The 13,805-nt window shown below is 49.4% G+C and overlaps 1 protein-coding gene across 3 annotated transcripts in view; it reads left to right on the forward strand.

The window, feature by feature from the left end:
• The window catches only part of LOC140476521 (transmembrane protein 151B), a 108,901-nt gene that overhangs the window by 24,383 nt on the left and 70,713 nt on the right, over window positions 1–13,805 (forward strand). For 2 of the 3 annotated variants that reach the window (XM_072569274.1, XM_072569273.1), the window contains exon 2: window positions 9,740–11,127. In XM_072569274.1, coding sequence (XP_072425375.1) covers window positions 9,740–11,127 — 1,388 coding nt within the window. Of the gene's footprint in view, window positions 1–9,739; window positions 11,239–13,805 lie in introns of those variants that run through there. The other variant, XM_072569272.1, reaches the window with a different exon arrangement.

Here is a 13,805-nt window from a genome sequence, read left to right on the forward strand (position 1 = left end):
TATATCATTGTTGTTGGGTCAAAATTCTAGAATACCTTGCAGTGCATTTTGGAGTACCTACACCATATTGACTGCATAGCACAAATTAGGAATGAGTAATAAATGTTGAACTAGCCAGCAATGCCCACATCCCATGAGTGAATAAAAACAAGGTCTCATTTGTTGCCTCATTCTGTAGAAAGCAAAAAAAAATCTTGTTTTTATAGAACACTTTGAACACACCAAGGAATGGGACACTGCTATCCCACTGTCCTGATTTTACACTATGTTGAATTGGATCCAAATATCACACTATGCTGCTGAACGGGACTACATACACCATTCTGGCAACGGTGTCCCTGATATTCCTCAGTGCTGGTGAATAAATCGCTGAAATTTTAGGCTTGCAGGTTTGAAAGTAAATGAACTCACCTTTCGGTGTAAATACAGGATACAAATCAGTTATCCACGAACTGTTGCCTGAACCTTTGTAGCACTCTCAACCTAATGACCCATGAGACTTAAGTGGCTCAGCAGTTAGCACTGCTGCCTCACAGCAGCAGGGTCCTAGGTTCGATTCCAGCCTCAGGAGACTGTCTGTGTAGAGTTTGCACATTCTCCGTGTCTGTGTGGGCTTCCTCTGCGTGCTCTGGTTTCTTCCCACAGTCCAAAAATGTGCAGGTCAGTGAATTGGCCATGCTAAATTGCCCATAGTGTTAGGTGCCTTAGTCATAGGGGTCTGGGTGCGTTACTCTTCGGAGGATCGGTGTGGACTGTTTGGGCCGAAGGGCCCGTTTCCACACTGTAGGGAATCTAATCTAATATCCCATTGATCCTGTAGGGATACTTTCCTGATTGTTGATGCTAAATTATTATATGTTCAAAGAATTGATATTAATTATATTTACCCTTTTTAAATCCCACACTCGCGACTCTGATCTCCAGCATCTGCAGTCCTCACTTTCTCTGGCTCGCCTGGAATTGCTTTAATAAAGTTTGTCTTGTCAGGCTGGCAATTTCATAGTCCCTTTCTCTTCAATATGAGCACAGCTGATGTGAATTCAAAAACTAAACCTTTCAACATTGGACTGTCATCCCAGTGCATACTCAATTTTGTTACAATCTCGGTAGAGACTGAGACCTTCTAAAACAGCAACTTTAATTTTTAGTTATTGACTGAGATTCTTGTTTTAACTGAAAAATGTCAAAACAAAGCAACACTACCTCATTAGCAGTATTACTTTTAGCCAACATTCTCAGCAGAATACTTTCTGCTTTAAATTTAACTGAGAATCCCTTTTTATATAAGTTTCAGAGTGGTCATTCTATTCTCCCAAATCAAACAAACTCGTATCACAACCCACAGGAATTCACTCCAATTCTCCTTGGTTTCCTTTGCTAGCACCTTAACCTTCAGAGCCTTCTCTGAAACCATAAGATCTTAAGAAATAGGGTTAGGAATAAACCATTCAGCTCCTTCAGCCTGCTCTGCAAATCAATTGGCTCATGGCTGACCCAACATTCCTCATGTCCACTTTTCTGTCCTTTCCCAGTAACCCTTGAATGCCCTACTGATGAAGAATCTGTATCAGCTTTAAACATACACACACAGCTCTGTGTGGCAAAGAGTTCCAAAGACTCTCAAACCTCAAAGAGAAGAAATTCCTCCACATCCCAGTCTTAAATGGGCACCCTTTTTGTTCTGAGGAGAAAGTGAAGACTGCAGATGCTGGAGATCAGAGCTGCAAATGTGTTGCTAGAAAAGTGTTCCTGAAGAAGGGCTCATGCCTGAAAAGTTGATTCTCCTGCTCCTTGGATGCTGCCTGACCTGCTGCGCTTTTCCAGCAACACATTTTCAACCCTTTTTGTTCTGAGACTATGCCCTCTGGTCCTAGACTCTCCCATTAGGGGAAACATCCTCTCATGTTAAGTCCCTTAAGAATCTGATGCATTTCAATGACATCACCTCTCAGTATTCTAAACTCCACTGAGATGAGTCCCAACTTGTTTTATCTTTTATTCAGAGATTATTTGTTAAACCTGCCTTATTAGCCATTACCAGATTCCTGCTCGCTGATTGGCTCCAATGACATATTGCTCTAGGAAACTATTCCTAATACATTCTATGAATTCATTATTGTAGCTACTACCCTTTCCAATTTGATTAACCCAGACAACATGAAAATTAAAGTTACCCATCATTATTGCTCTATTCTTTTTAACATTCTCCTATGTGATTTATAACCTTTCCCAGAGTGGCTACTGTTGGGGATCTGTACACTACTCTGACCAATGTTATCTTTCCCTTTGTGATTTACCTCCATCCAAATGGACTCTACATCATCAAAGATTAGATCATTTCTCACAACTGTCCTTTCATTTCTAACCAACAGTGCTAACCCACCTTTCCATTTCTATTGTTTCTCCAAAAGATCAAAATCTCTGATGCTAAGTTCCCGGTTTTGAACTCCTTGTAACTGTTTCTGTAATGGCTCTGAGGCCACCTTCATTTCCCTTGTTTTGCAGTCAGTTTATCTACCTTACTCCAAATGGTTTGTGCATTAAGGTACAAAGCCTTTAGGTTGTTTTTATGGTTTCTTGTCACAATATGATATTCATACATTCTGTTTGTTAATTTATTTTCTGGTAACAATTGACCCCATCACTAACCTGCAATCCTTTCTTCTCTTTTCCCTTTGATTTTCTAATTTTCCACACAACTGAAGTCACGACCCCCACCCCACCCCCATCCCACTATCCACAAAACTATTTAGCTTAATAAAACCCTATCTATAGCCCTAGTTATGCAATTGGCCAGGACTCTGGTCCTAGCATGATTCAGGTGAAACCCATCCCATCAGACTGTATCCCAGCTTCCCTAGTACAGTGCCGATGTTCCATGATTTCAAACCTATTTCTCCACAACAATGTTTCAGCCACACATTTACCTCTTTAATCATCTTGACCCTTTGCCAATTAGTTCATGGCTTCAGTTCATAGTTTCAGTTCTGCTTTGTAATTTAGCCCCTGGCTGCTCATATTCCCTCATCAGAATGTTTCTGCCTATATCATTGGTACCTACATGGATCAGAACAAGATCATTCCCCTCCCATTCCAAGTTCTCCTGCAGCCCAGATGAAATATCCTTCACTTAGGCACCTCAACACAACCTTCAGCATTCTAAATCTGGCCATAGAGAACAGCGTCTATTCCCCTGGCTATACTATTCCGGCTTACAACTACATTTCTATTTTAACCTCTCTTGAATGGCTCCCTATTCCACGATACTATAGTCAGTTTGCTTATCGTTTCTGTGAGATTTCTACTGTTGATATCTTCCCATAGCTCTATTGGACAGATCTTGCAGTCTTTAATTCCTCATGAACATGGGTTCAATTCATTAGCAGTGTCCCACAGAAATACCCCTTGATTTCTGCTCCTGTTTCCCCAGTTTCAGACACAGACTGCTCACAGGCTGGCTGCTCCATACACTAAAAACAGCAAAGATATATTAAAACAAAGGAACCTTTCCCTCAACCCATCTCCATGAGATACAGAATTTGCTTTCAAATACAAATACTCATTGATTATCTTTAACTTGAAACTTTTTCATTTGTCTGAAAAGTACATGAATACTTAAAAACATTCCCTTTGCTACTTCAAACATTCTTTTGATTTTGGGAGACTACTCAAATAATTTAAACCTCCCTGGTTTACACCTTGACTTCAAAATCTCTCCTGAGGTACCTTCCTAACGAGATTTAGAGAGGCTATTATAATCCTCGGTGTTAATATCTTTACCATCCCAGAAACACAACTGGACTCTATCTTTGATGTACAACTCCAAGGCTGTGTGAAAAGTCTCTGTGCAGGATTACTTTTCCCCCCTAAGCTAGCCAACATTAAAAGTTACAACTTATAATTTGTAGAGGGAAGGCATTCCTTGGTCTGGTGTTTTACTTGTACTTAGAACCACTGGAAGTCTTCAGAATGTTTGCGGGAGGCAATAGGAAGGATATGGAGAAATCTATTTGGTATGAGTATTGACAGGATCCAAGGGGCATAATCTTAAAAATAAAGCCAAGAGTAAAATCAGAAAGTACTGTTTCAGACAGAAGATAGTTAAAATCAGGTATATGTTCTTCCAAAAGATTGTGGATGCTGGCAGTGTAATGGAGCTTTCAAAACTAAGATTCCATGGGGAGTATCAAAGGGATATGGCATAAAGCGTTATTCAAATACAAACTGCCTGCTGAATTTGAAACCAAGACATATACAATTTATTTGTGGAGAGAGTTTATTGACTTCCTGAGTTTTGAAGCTCTCTACCAATAGCTCCCCACCCCCACGTTCCTTATTCAAGTGTTCAAAGACAATTAATATCCACCACCTGTTTTGTTTAACCTTAACGATGGCATTACAAACAGATGAACAAAGAATAAGAGTACACCACCCAGTCCTTCAAGCCATTCAATAAGATCACGATTTGACTTTAACCTCATCTCTACATTTCTGCATATCCCTCTATCCCTGTTATCATTCAACTCCTTTGTCACCATAAATCTACCTACCTCTAAATTAAAATATTTAAAGATTCTGCATCCACTGCCTTTTGAGGAAGGGAATTCCAAAGGAACTCATCCCTCCAAAAGAAAAAAAGGTTTCCTCATCTCCCTTAATTGGGAAACCCTATATTTTATTAAACTATGACTACTAGTTTTAGATTGTCACAGAAGAGGAAATGTCCTATTAATACTCAAGGCCCGTTAGGATCTTTTACATTTCAATTAAGTCATCTCTAATTCTTCTAAATGCCAGAGGATACAAGCTCAGCCTGTCTAGCCTTTCCTGATAAGGCAACCACTCACTCCAGGTATTAATCAAGTAAACCTTCTGTGAACTATTTCTGACTCATTAACATATTTCCGTAAATATACAGTGCTGGTCTCTGTACTCAGGATGTAGTCATTAGCAAACTTGAAATAAATTGATTGACCATCCATTAACATAAAGGTAGGTAAATGGAACTGACAGATCAGATCTAACTGCATGGTGGAACTGATTCAAATGGCTGAATGAACCATTCCTGTAGCTGTGTTTCCATATTTCTTATTTTGACTTTGTTTGATCATAGAGAGCAGTTCATAAAGAATCAGCAGTCTGTTCAGGGCACCACTGCACTAATTCTCTTTTCCTTGACAAAAAATGAGAAAAAATAAAAAATATGGGGAAGATGTATGTCAATATTTATGTTCAAAGCAAATGTGATTGCCAAAACTTAAAAGGAGGCAAAATATGCTGAAAAATCATTCATATCTAAAGCAATAGAATGAGGAAGTTCCCTACATGTGTATAAACATCAGCAGTACATAAATTTCCATTACACTCTGATAAACATATGAACTCATTCTTAAAAACAGGATATTAATAACCACAACTAAATGTCTGCCATCAAACATTAAACACTCTAATAATTCACCACACACGTTTTTACAGCACATGTTTGATTATGGAAGGCTCAACACTGTACATAAGGAATTCCAACTGTAACAGAGCTGGGACAGCACAATAGACAAAATAAGAACAGACATTGCTCCAATGGGCCAAGATAACTGCGTGATTTACCTTGGAAAGTTCAGAATTTCTGTCTGACATGGCTGAAAAACAGTCTAAAAACCTGATCAGAACCAAATGGGCAGCATCTAGTGGAAGATTTCAGCAACTGCACCATCACACAGAGGATAAAGGCCTAGTACTATGAGCCACACAAGTTTAGTTTTTTTGGACAGTGGATGACCTCCAATAAGGTGTTGTGGTACAATGATGGTATCCTTATCTCTGAAGCAGGAGACCCAGATTCAAGTCCCACCTACTTCAGAGGTCTGTAATAACATTTCTGAATGGGTTGATTAGGAAGTATCCAGTAGGATGGATAAGCATGTGCCCATTCTGTGCAGTCTGACATACTGGTAAATGTCAGAAAAAAATTGGCACTCATGTCTGAGGCATAAGAATCAATAAACATACAAATAAGATGTGTTGTTCTAGGCCTGATGTAGATTCTCTCCAGAAAGTGCAAGTCTAGTTTGCCCTGAGGCACTCAGCAAAGCAAGTCTGCACATGGCCTGACGAGCAGTTCCTGCAAAGACTGTAATCAAAAAGCTGTAATTTTCAAATGCACTTAACCTGAATATGAGCTGGGAGGCATAGGAGGGCTTCATCCCAATTTCATGTTCAAAGACCAGAGGTTGTTGCCGAGCTCTTTCAAAGATCCACCCTCTGGAGATTGTTATTGTTGTCACTGCTACTCCTTCCCAATTCCCTCATTAGTCAATCATTCCTACTTCCCTGACACTGAACATTCTTTACTTGCTCAACCATTGATGGTCACGCCTTCAACTGCCTAAGCCTTACTTTTTACCTAAAACATCTGAATTTCTATCTCTGTTCCTCTTTTAATACGGTCCTTAAAACATAGCTCCTGCAGCAAGTTTTTGGTCAACCTTCATGATGTCTTCAGTGGCTCAGTGTCAACTTTCAGTTTGCACTATCTTGTAAACATTATTCTCTATTAAAGCAGCTACTTAAATGCCAAGATGCTATTATTTGTAGTTCATCACATTACAAAACAACATTTGAGACTTACCCCAGCATTTATTGCGATAGGTTTTGTTCACTGACAGCATTCATTTGCAATTCACTGGCACACTCTTCCACAGGCAGGGAGAGTTTGGTCATTTTAATGGAGTGGGAAACATTCACTTCACAATGGCATTAAGCAAAACTAACAGAGCAAACTCAGACAATTACCCCTTAGAGTGCTTTGGAACGTGTTCTTTCTAGGATCATTTATCATGAGATATATTCCTATGGGCCACTTGTAATCTGAGGTTGAATTATGCCTACATGTAAAGGAGGACATTAGGTAAAGCATACAAAATAGGTCAAGGATCTTTTGGTGCTGTGATAATGTACCATTGGATACATTACCTCTAGGAGGACTGCAGATGCTGGGGATCAGAGCTTAAAAATGTGTTGCTGGAAAAGTGCAACAGGTCCGGCAGCATCAAAGGAGAAGGAGAATCGACGTTTCGGGCATAAGCCCTTCTTCAGCATCACATTTTTAAGCTACATTACCTCTAGGCCAGAAGGTTTACATTCAAGTCCTGCCTGCCCTGTACATGTATCATAATATGTCCAAACAGGTTGACTGTAATCATGTAAAATAGATTGACAGTTGGCAAGTATCTCTTATCAGAGTTGTTGCCCTCTGGAAAAGCCTATAGGATTAGAAAATCAAGCAGTCTTTTAAAAGGGAACTTAATGGCTCTAGAATTAGCCATAGGGTTTTAAAAGTTTGTTTTTCCAAAGGGATTCCATTGCTAGTCGATGGCTCCATCGGGTGCTGGTCATACCACACCCAAAGTGGATGTGCTTAATTGCTGTGATGACCCTTTCCATTCCATCCTCTTGAATGTTTATGTGCACATAGATAGATGACCCAGGCTTATTTTGCTTTGTGGATGCCCTTCTCCTCCTAGAATGGAGGAGGTCCCACTGTCCAATCTGCGCTCTAACATAGTGGGGGTAGCACAGCTATGGCATGGCATGGTTGCTCAGTAGTTAGCACTGCTGCCTAACTGTGCCAGGGACCCCCCAATTCCAGCTTAGCTGACTGTCTATGTGGAGTTTATACACTCTGACACCCCCACCCCCCAAAGTATCTGCGTGGGTTTCTGTTGGCCGCTCCCATTTTTTCCCACAATCCAAAGATGAGTAGATTTAGCGGATTGACCATGATAAATGGCATGTAGTGTCCAGATACTGGTGGGGTAACAATGGTAGATGCAGGATACAGGGATTGGGTTTGGGGGTGGGGGGTACACGCACTGGGTGGGATGTTCTTTGGGAGATTGGTGCAGACTCAATGGGTCAAATGCCCTCTTTCCACATACTAGGGGGTTGAATGATCCTATGACTCGCTTGAAAATGCAAAATCTGCAGTGTAGGAGTGAATCCACAGACACTCTTTCCATACTATATAAATGAGGAAAGGGGGAAATGTGAAGGGACAGGAGAAAGTGGCATCGTGGTTATTACATTTGAATAAAAATTTTCAATATCTAAACATGATGGATAACGTTAAGATTGACAGCTTATTATATTTAAGTCTCTGTGTTCAAAACTGAAATATACAAATATAAAAACTGTCCAAACAAATCTTGAGACTGAATGGACTTTCAACCTGACAGAAGCAAAAGTGTAAAAAAGCCTCAGAGTGTGCTGTCCTGCTGAGTTTCTTCAGCACTTTGTGTCCGCATTTCAGATTGCTAGCAGTTATAGTATTGTAATCAAATCAGGGTACAGTTTGATAGTTGCTGAATTCTGTGAACCATAAGATTATAACCGTAAGGGAGACCTTTGGTTAAGAATATATATTTCAGGGTGTGGCACTGAATGGACACAGTTGAGTCCTCCAAAGCAACCTTCAGGAGAAATGTACTTTTAAGAGGTTAAAAAAGGCAGCATTCTTCATTGATTAGGCATGATATGGTCTATGAAAGGAGAATGAATGAAGTGAACTCCATTATGAAGCGAACTCCGTTCTGAAGCAGATTGTATATGACTTGTGGGAAAAGAATGTAGGATTACATATGAAATCTCGCCAAAAGTTGAGTCTAGGAGAAAGTAGATTTGATGTAGGCCACAGTAAGAAATGTTGGTTAATGCAGAAGAGTCAGCATGGATTTAACTGAAAATAGTGTTTAACTTGCTGGAAGGGTTTGTAAAGGTAAGAGAGAGTCGATGATATTGATGCAGTACAGAGACTTGTAAGGAAAGTTATATGTCATAGAAAAGAAGGAACAGTAGCAACATGGATACAAAGTAGGGTGAGGAATAGGAAATACAGGTAACATCCAAGGAGATAAACAAACTAACAATTCAGTTTAAAAATGAAGAATCAAACTGGGCTTGAAATGTTGACCCCGCTTCTGTCCATAAATGCATGCGCAGTGTTTTGGTTTTATAAATTTGTAGAGGAGTATGCAGAGGGGTCAGCATTGGAAATCTTGCCTTTCATGAAATGTATAAATGATCTGCAAGGGAAAATTTGCTGATGACATAAAACTTGGGTGAATTGTAAACTATGAGCAGGGCCTTCAAAAAGACACTGACAAGTTGGTAGAATGGGCAGAAAGGTGGCAGTGAAGTTAATTGTGGAAAAATGGGAATACATTTTGGCTTGAAGAACATAGAGACTATAAACTGAAAGAAATTATTCCAAAGGGTGTGCAGGAGCGGAGAGGCCAGGGTATTGATGTGATAGGTCAGCAATCAAAATTCACCCAGAGCTTCTGCAAACAAGATGGGATGAACAGCTTCCCTTGCACGGTAACAGCTCTGTAATTCTCAAATTAGATGGGAAAGAGCAATAGATGAAGTTTTTCATATGGTCTGCATCTGGGGATGTTAAATGAAGTGGAGCTCACAACAGGACATATCCTGTAAGGGCTGAACAGAGTGAATTGGGCATTTAGGCTGCGGGGGGGGGGGGTGGGATGTTCTTCAGAGGGTCGGTGTGTGCACTCGATGGGCTGAATGGCCTTTGAGGAATCCTATTATTTTGCTCCGATTTCTCATTCTGCTTCTCCTTGCAATAGGAGCTTAGTCTCTTCGGGCTGCCGTCGACACTAATAACGCCGCGTTTCCTTCTGTTTTGTTTCCCTTCCGCTGCCGCCGGGGACGGACGGACGAGCAGCAGAGGCCGGCGCAGCAGTCACTCAGCACCTCGGTTTGCCGGGAGTCACACTGGAAGTGCCTGATCCTCTCCCTCCTGATGTACGGCTGCCTGGGGGCCGTGGCCTGGTGTCAGCTCACCCGGGTGACCAAGCTGCGCTTCGACAGCTCGCTGAAGGGCAAGTCCATGATCTACCACGACAGCCCGTGCTCCGACGGCTACGTCTACATCCCGCTGGCCTTCCTGGCCATGCTGTACGCCGTGTACCTGGTCGAGTGCTGGCACTGCCGCGCCCGCAGTGAGCTGCAGCACAAGGCGGACGTCGACAGCGTCTACGAGCGGATCGGCCGCATGCGGCGCGCGGCGCCCTGCATCTGGTGGAAGGCGGTCAGCTACCACCTGGTGCGGCGCACGCGCCAGGTCACGCGCTACCGCCACGGGGACGCCTACACCAGCACGCAGGTGTACCACGAGCGCGTCAACACGCACGTGGCCGAGGCGGAGTTCGAGTACGCGCGCTGCGGCGTGCGCGACGTCTCCAAGGAGCTGCTGGGCCTCGAGCGGCACCCGGCCACCCGCCTGCGGTTCACCAAGTGCTTCAGCTTCGCCAACACCGAGTCGGAGAACAGCTACCTGAACCAGAGGGCGAGCTTCTTCAGCGAGATCGAGGGTCTCGACGACTACATGGAGGCCCGCGAGGGCATGCAGCTCAGGAACGTCGACTTCAAGGACTCCATGATGGTGTACGTCGACCCCGACCGCCCGCCCTGGTACATCTCGCCGTACGCCTTCTGGGCGGCCGGCCTGCTCATGCTGTCCTGGCCGCTGCGGGTCCTGGTCGAGTACCGGACGGCCTACGTCCACTACCACGTGGAGAAGCTCTTCGGCCTGGATTACTGCGCCGCGACGCCGACCGAGGAGGGCGGCGCGTACTCGCCGCCGGTGCCGCTGCCCCCCGCCCGGCTGGGCACGGTGGACAGCACCGAGCTCGAGTGGCACATCCGCAGCAACCGGCAGCTCATCCCCAGCTACTCGGAGGCCGTGCTGATGGACCTGGCCTCGCTGTCCGTCTGCAACGGCTACTCGGCCTGCGGCGTGGTGCGGGCCGCCGACTGCGACGGCCGCTCCAGCAGCTCCTCCATCTTCTCCCGCAACGTGTGCCGCAGCCAGTCGCGCTTCTCGCTGGACACCAGCCGCTTCTCGCTGTGCCGCCTGCACGGCTCCTGGCGGGCCGGCCTGTGGCACAGCCGCAGCAGCAACGTCAACGAGCGCTGCCGCGACGACCACTGCCGCTCGTACTCCAGCCAGCTGGCGATCAGCGAGAGCCCGCCCAACTACCACGACGCCCGCTTCTTCCCGGTGCTGATCGTCCACCGGCCGTGCCAGGCTCTTGAGGCGGACGGCCGCAGGTACTACATCCGGAGAAACTCCTGCCTCGAAACATCTTTGTGACCCTCCCCGTGCCTCCAGCCCCCTCCTTTCCTTTGTCTCTCCTCCCGCCCTCTGCCTTCCTTCGTCTCCGCCCCCCTTCCACACCCACACCCCCCCCCCCAAACCCACACCCACACCCCCCCCCCCACTCTCTTCTCTCCCCCCCCCACTCTCTTCTCTCCCCCCCCCACTCTCTTCTCTCCCCCCCCCACTCTCTTCTCTCCCCCCCCCACTCTCTTCTCTCCCCCCCCCACTCTCTTCTCTCCCCCCCCACTCTCTTCTCTCCCCCCCCCCACTCTCTTCTCTCCCCCCCCCCCACTCTCTTCTCTCCCCCCCCCCACTCTCTTCTCTCCCCCCCCCCCACTCTCTTCTCTCCCCCCCCCCCCACTCTCTTCTCTCCCCCCCCCCACTCTCTTCTCTCCCCCCCCCCACTCTCTTCTCTCCCCCCCCCCCCCACTCTCTTCTCTCCCCCCCCCACTCTCTTCTCTCCCCCCCCCACTCTCTTCTCTCCCCCCCCCACTCTCTTCTCTCCCCCCCCCCACTCTCTTCTCTCCCCCCCCCACTCTCTTCTCTCCCCCCCCCCACTCTCTTCTCTCCCCCCCCCCACTCTCTTCTCTCCCCCCCCCCCACTCTCTTCTCTCCCCCCCCCACTCTCTTCTCTCCCCCCCCCCACTCTCTTCTCTCCCCCCCCCCACTCTCTTCTCTCCCCCCCCCACTCTCTTCTCTCCCCCCCCCCACTCTCTTCTCTCCCCCCCCCCACTCTCTTCTCTCCCCCCCCCCACTCTCTTCTCTCCCCCCCCCCACTCTCTTCTCTCCCCCCCCCCCCACTCTCTTCTCTCCCCCCCCCCCCACTCTCTTCTCTCCCCCCCCCCCCACTCTCTTCTCCCCCCCCCCACTCTCTTCTCTCCCCCCCCCCACTCTCTTCTCTCCCCCCCCCCCACTCTCTTCTCTCCCCCCCCACTCTCTTCTCTCCCCCCCCCCCCACTCTCTTCTCTCCCCCCCCCCCCCACTCTCTTCTCTCCCCCCCCCCACTCTCTTCTCTCCCCCCCCCACTCTCTTCTCTCCCCCCCCCACTCTCTTCTCTCCCCCCCCCACTCTCTTCTCTCCCCCCCCACTCTCTTCTCTCCCCCCCCACTCTCTCTCTCCCCCCCCCCACTCTCTCTCTCCCCCCCCCCCACTCTCTCTCTCCCCCCCCCACTCTCTTTCCCCACCCCCCCTGCCTTCCACTCCTCCCACCCCCGCCTTCCACTCTCTCTCCCCCCCCTCCACCCCCCCCCCCCCCCCCGGCCTTCCACGTCTCCTCCCCCCCACTTCTTTCCCCCCCCCCCCCCCCCACTTCTTCCCCCCCCCCCCCCCACTTCTTCCCCCCCCCCACTTCTTCCCCCCCCCCCCCCACTTCTTCCCCCCCCCCCCACTTCTTCCCCCCCCCCCGCCTTCCACTCTCCAGCCCCCCCACCCCACCCCTTGCCGTCCACTCCCCAGCCCCCCCACCCCAGCCCCTCCCTTGCCGTCCACCCCCCAGCCCCTCCCTTGCCGTCCACCCCCCAGCCCCTCCCTTGCCGTCCACCCCCCCCCACTCCCTTGCCGTCCCCTCCCCAGCCCACCCCCCTCCCTTGCCGTCCCCTCCCCAGCCCACCCCCCTCCCTTGCCGTCCCCTCCCCAGCCCACCCCCCTCCCTTGCCGTCCCCTCCCCAGCCCACCCCCCTCCCTTTCCGTCCACTCCCCAGCCCACCCCCCCGCCTTGCCGTCCACTCCCCACCCCACCCCCCCGCCTTGCCTTCCACTCCCCACCCCCCCGCCTTGCCTTCCACTCCCCACCCCACCTCCCACCACCCCCGCCTTGCCTTCCACTCCCACCCCCCCACCCCCCCACCCCCTTCCTTGCCATCCACTCCCACCCCCCCACCCCCTTCCTTGCCATCCACTCCCACCCCCCCACCCCCTTCCTTGCCATCCACTCCCACCCCCCCACCCCCTTCCTTGCCATCCACTCCCACCCCCCCACCCCCTTCCTTGCCATCCACTCCCACCCCCCCACCCCCTCACTTGCCATCCACTCCCACCCCCCCACCCCCTCACTTGCCATCCACTCCCCAGCCTGCCGTCCACTGCCCACCCCACCCCCCCATCCCCGCCTTGCCCCCAACTCCCCACCCCACTCCCCGCCCCACCCCCCCCACTCCCCGCCCCACCCCCCCCACTCCCCCCACTCCCCGCCTCACCCCCCCCACTCCCCGCCTCACCCCCCCACCCCCCGCCCCACCCCCCGCCCCACCCCCCCCCCCACCCCCCGCCCCACCCCCCCACCCCCCCACCCCCCCACTCCCCGCCCCACTCCCCGCCCCACTCCCCGCCTTGCCTTCCACTCCCCGCCCCGCCCCCCCACTCCCCGCCCCGCCCCCCCACTCCCCGCCCCGCCCCCCCACTCCCCGCCCCGCCCTTCCACTCCCCGCCCCGCCCTTCCACTCCCCGCCCTGCCTTCCACTCCCCACTCCACCCCCGCCTTGCCTTCCGCTCCCACTCTCACTCCCCACCCACTCCACCCCCGCCTTGCCTTCCGCTCCCACCCAGCCCCCCCCTCCCCCTGCCTTCCGCTCCCACCCAGCCCCCCCCTCCCCCTGCCTTCCGCTCCCACCCAGCCCCCCCCTCCCCCTGC

Source organism: Chiloscyllium punctatum, chromosome 4 (assembly GCF_047496795.1).
Source record: "Chiloscyllium punctatum isolate Juve2018m chromosome 4, sChiPun1.3, whole genome shotgun sequence".
NCBI classification, from domain to species: domain Eukaryota; kingdom Metazoa; phylum Chordata; class Chondrichthyes; order Orectolobiformes; family Hemiscylliidae; genus Chiloscyllium; species Chiloscyllium punctatum.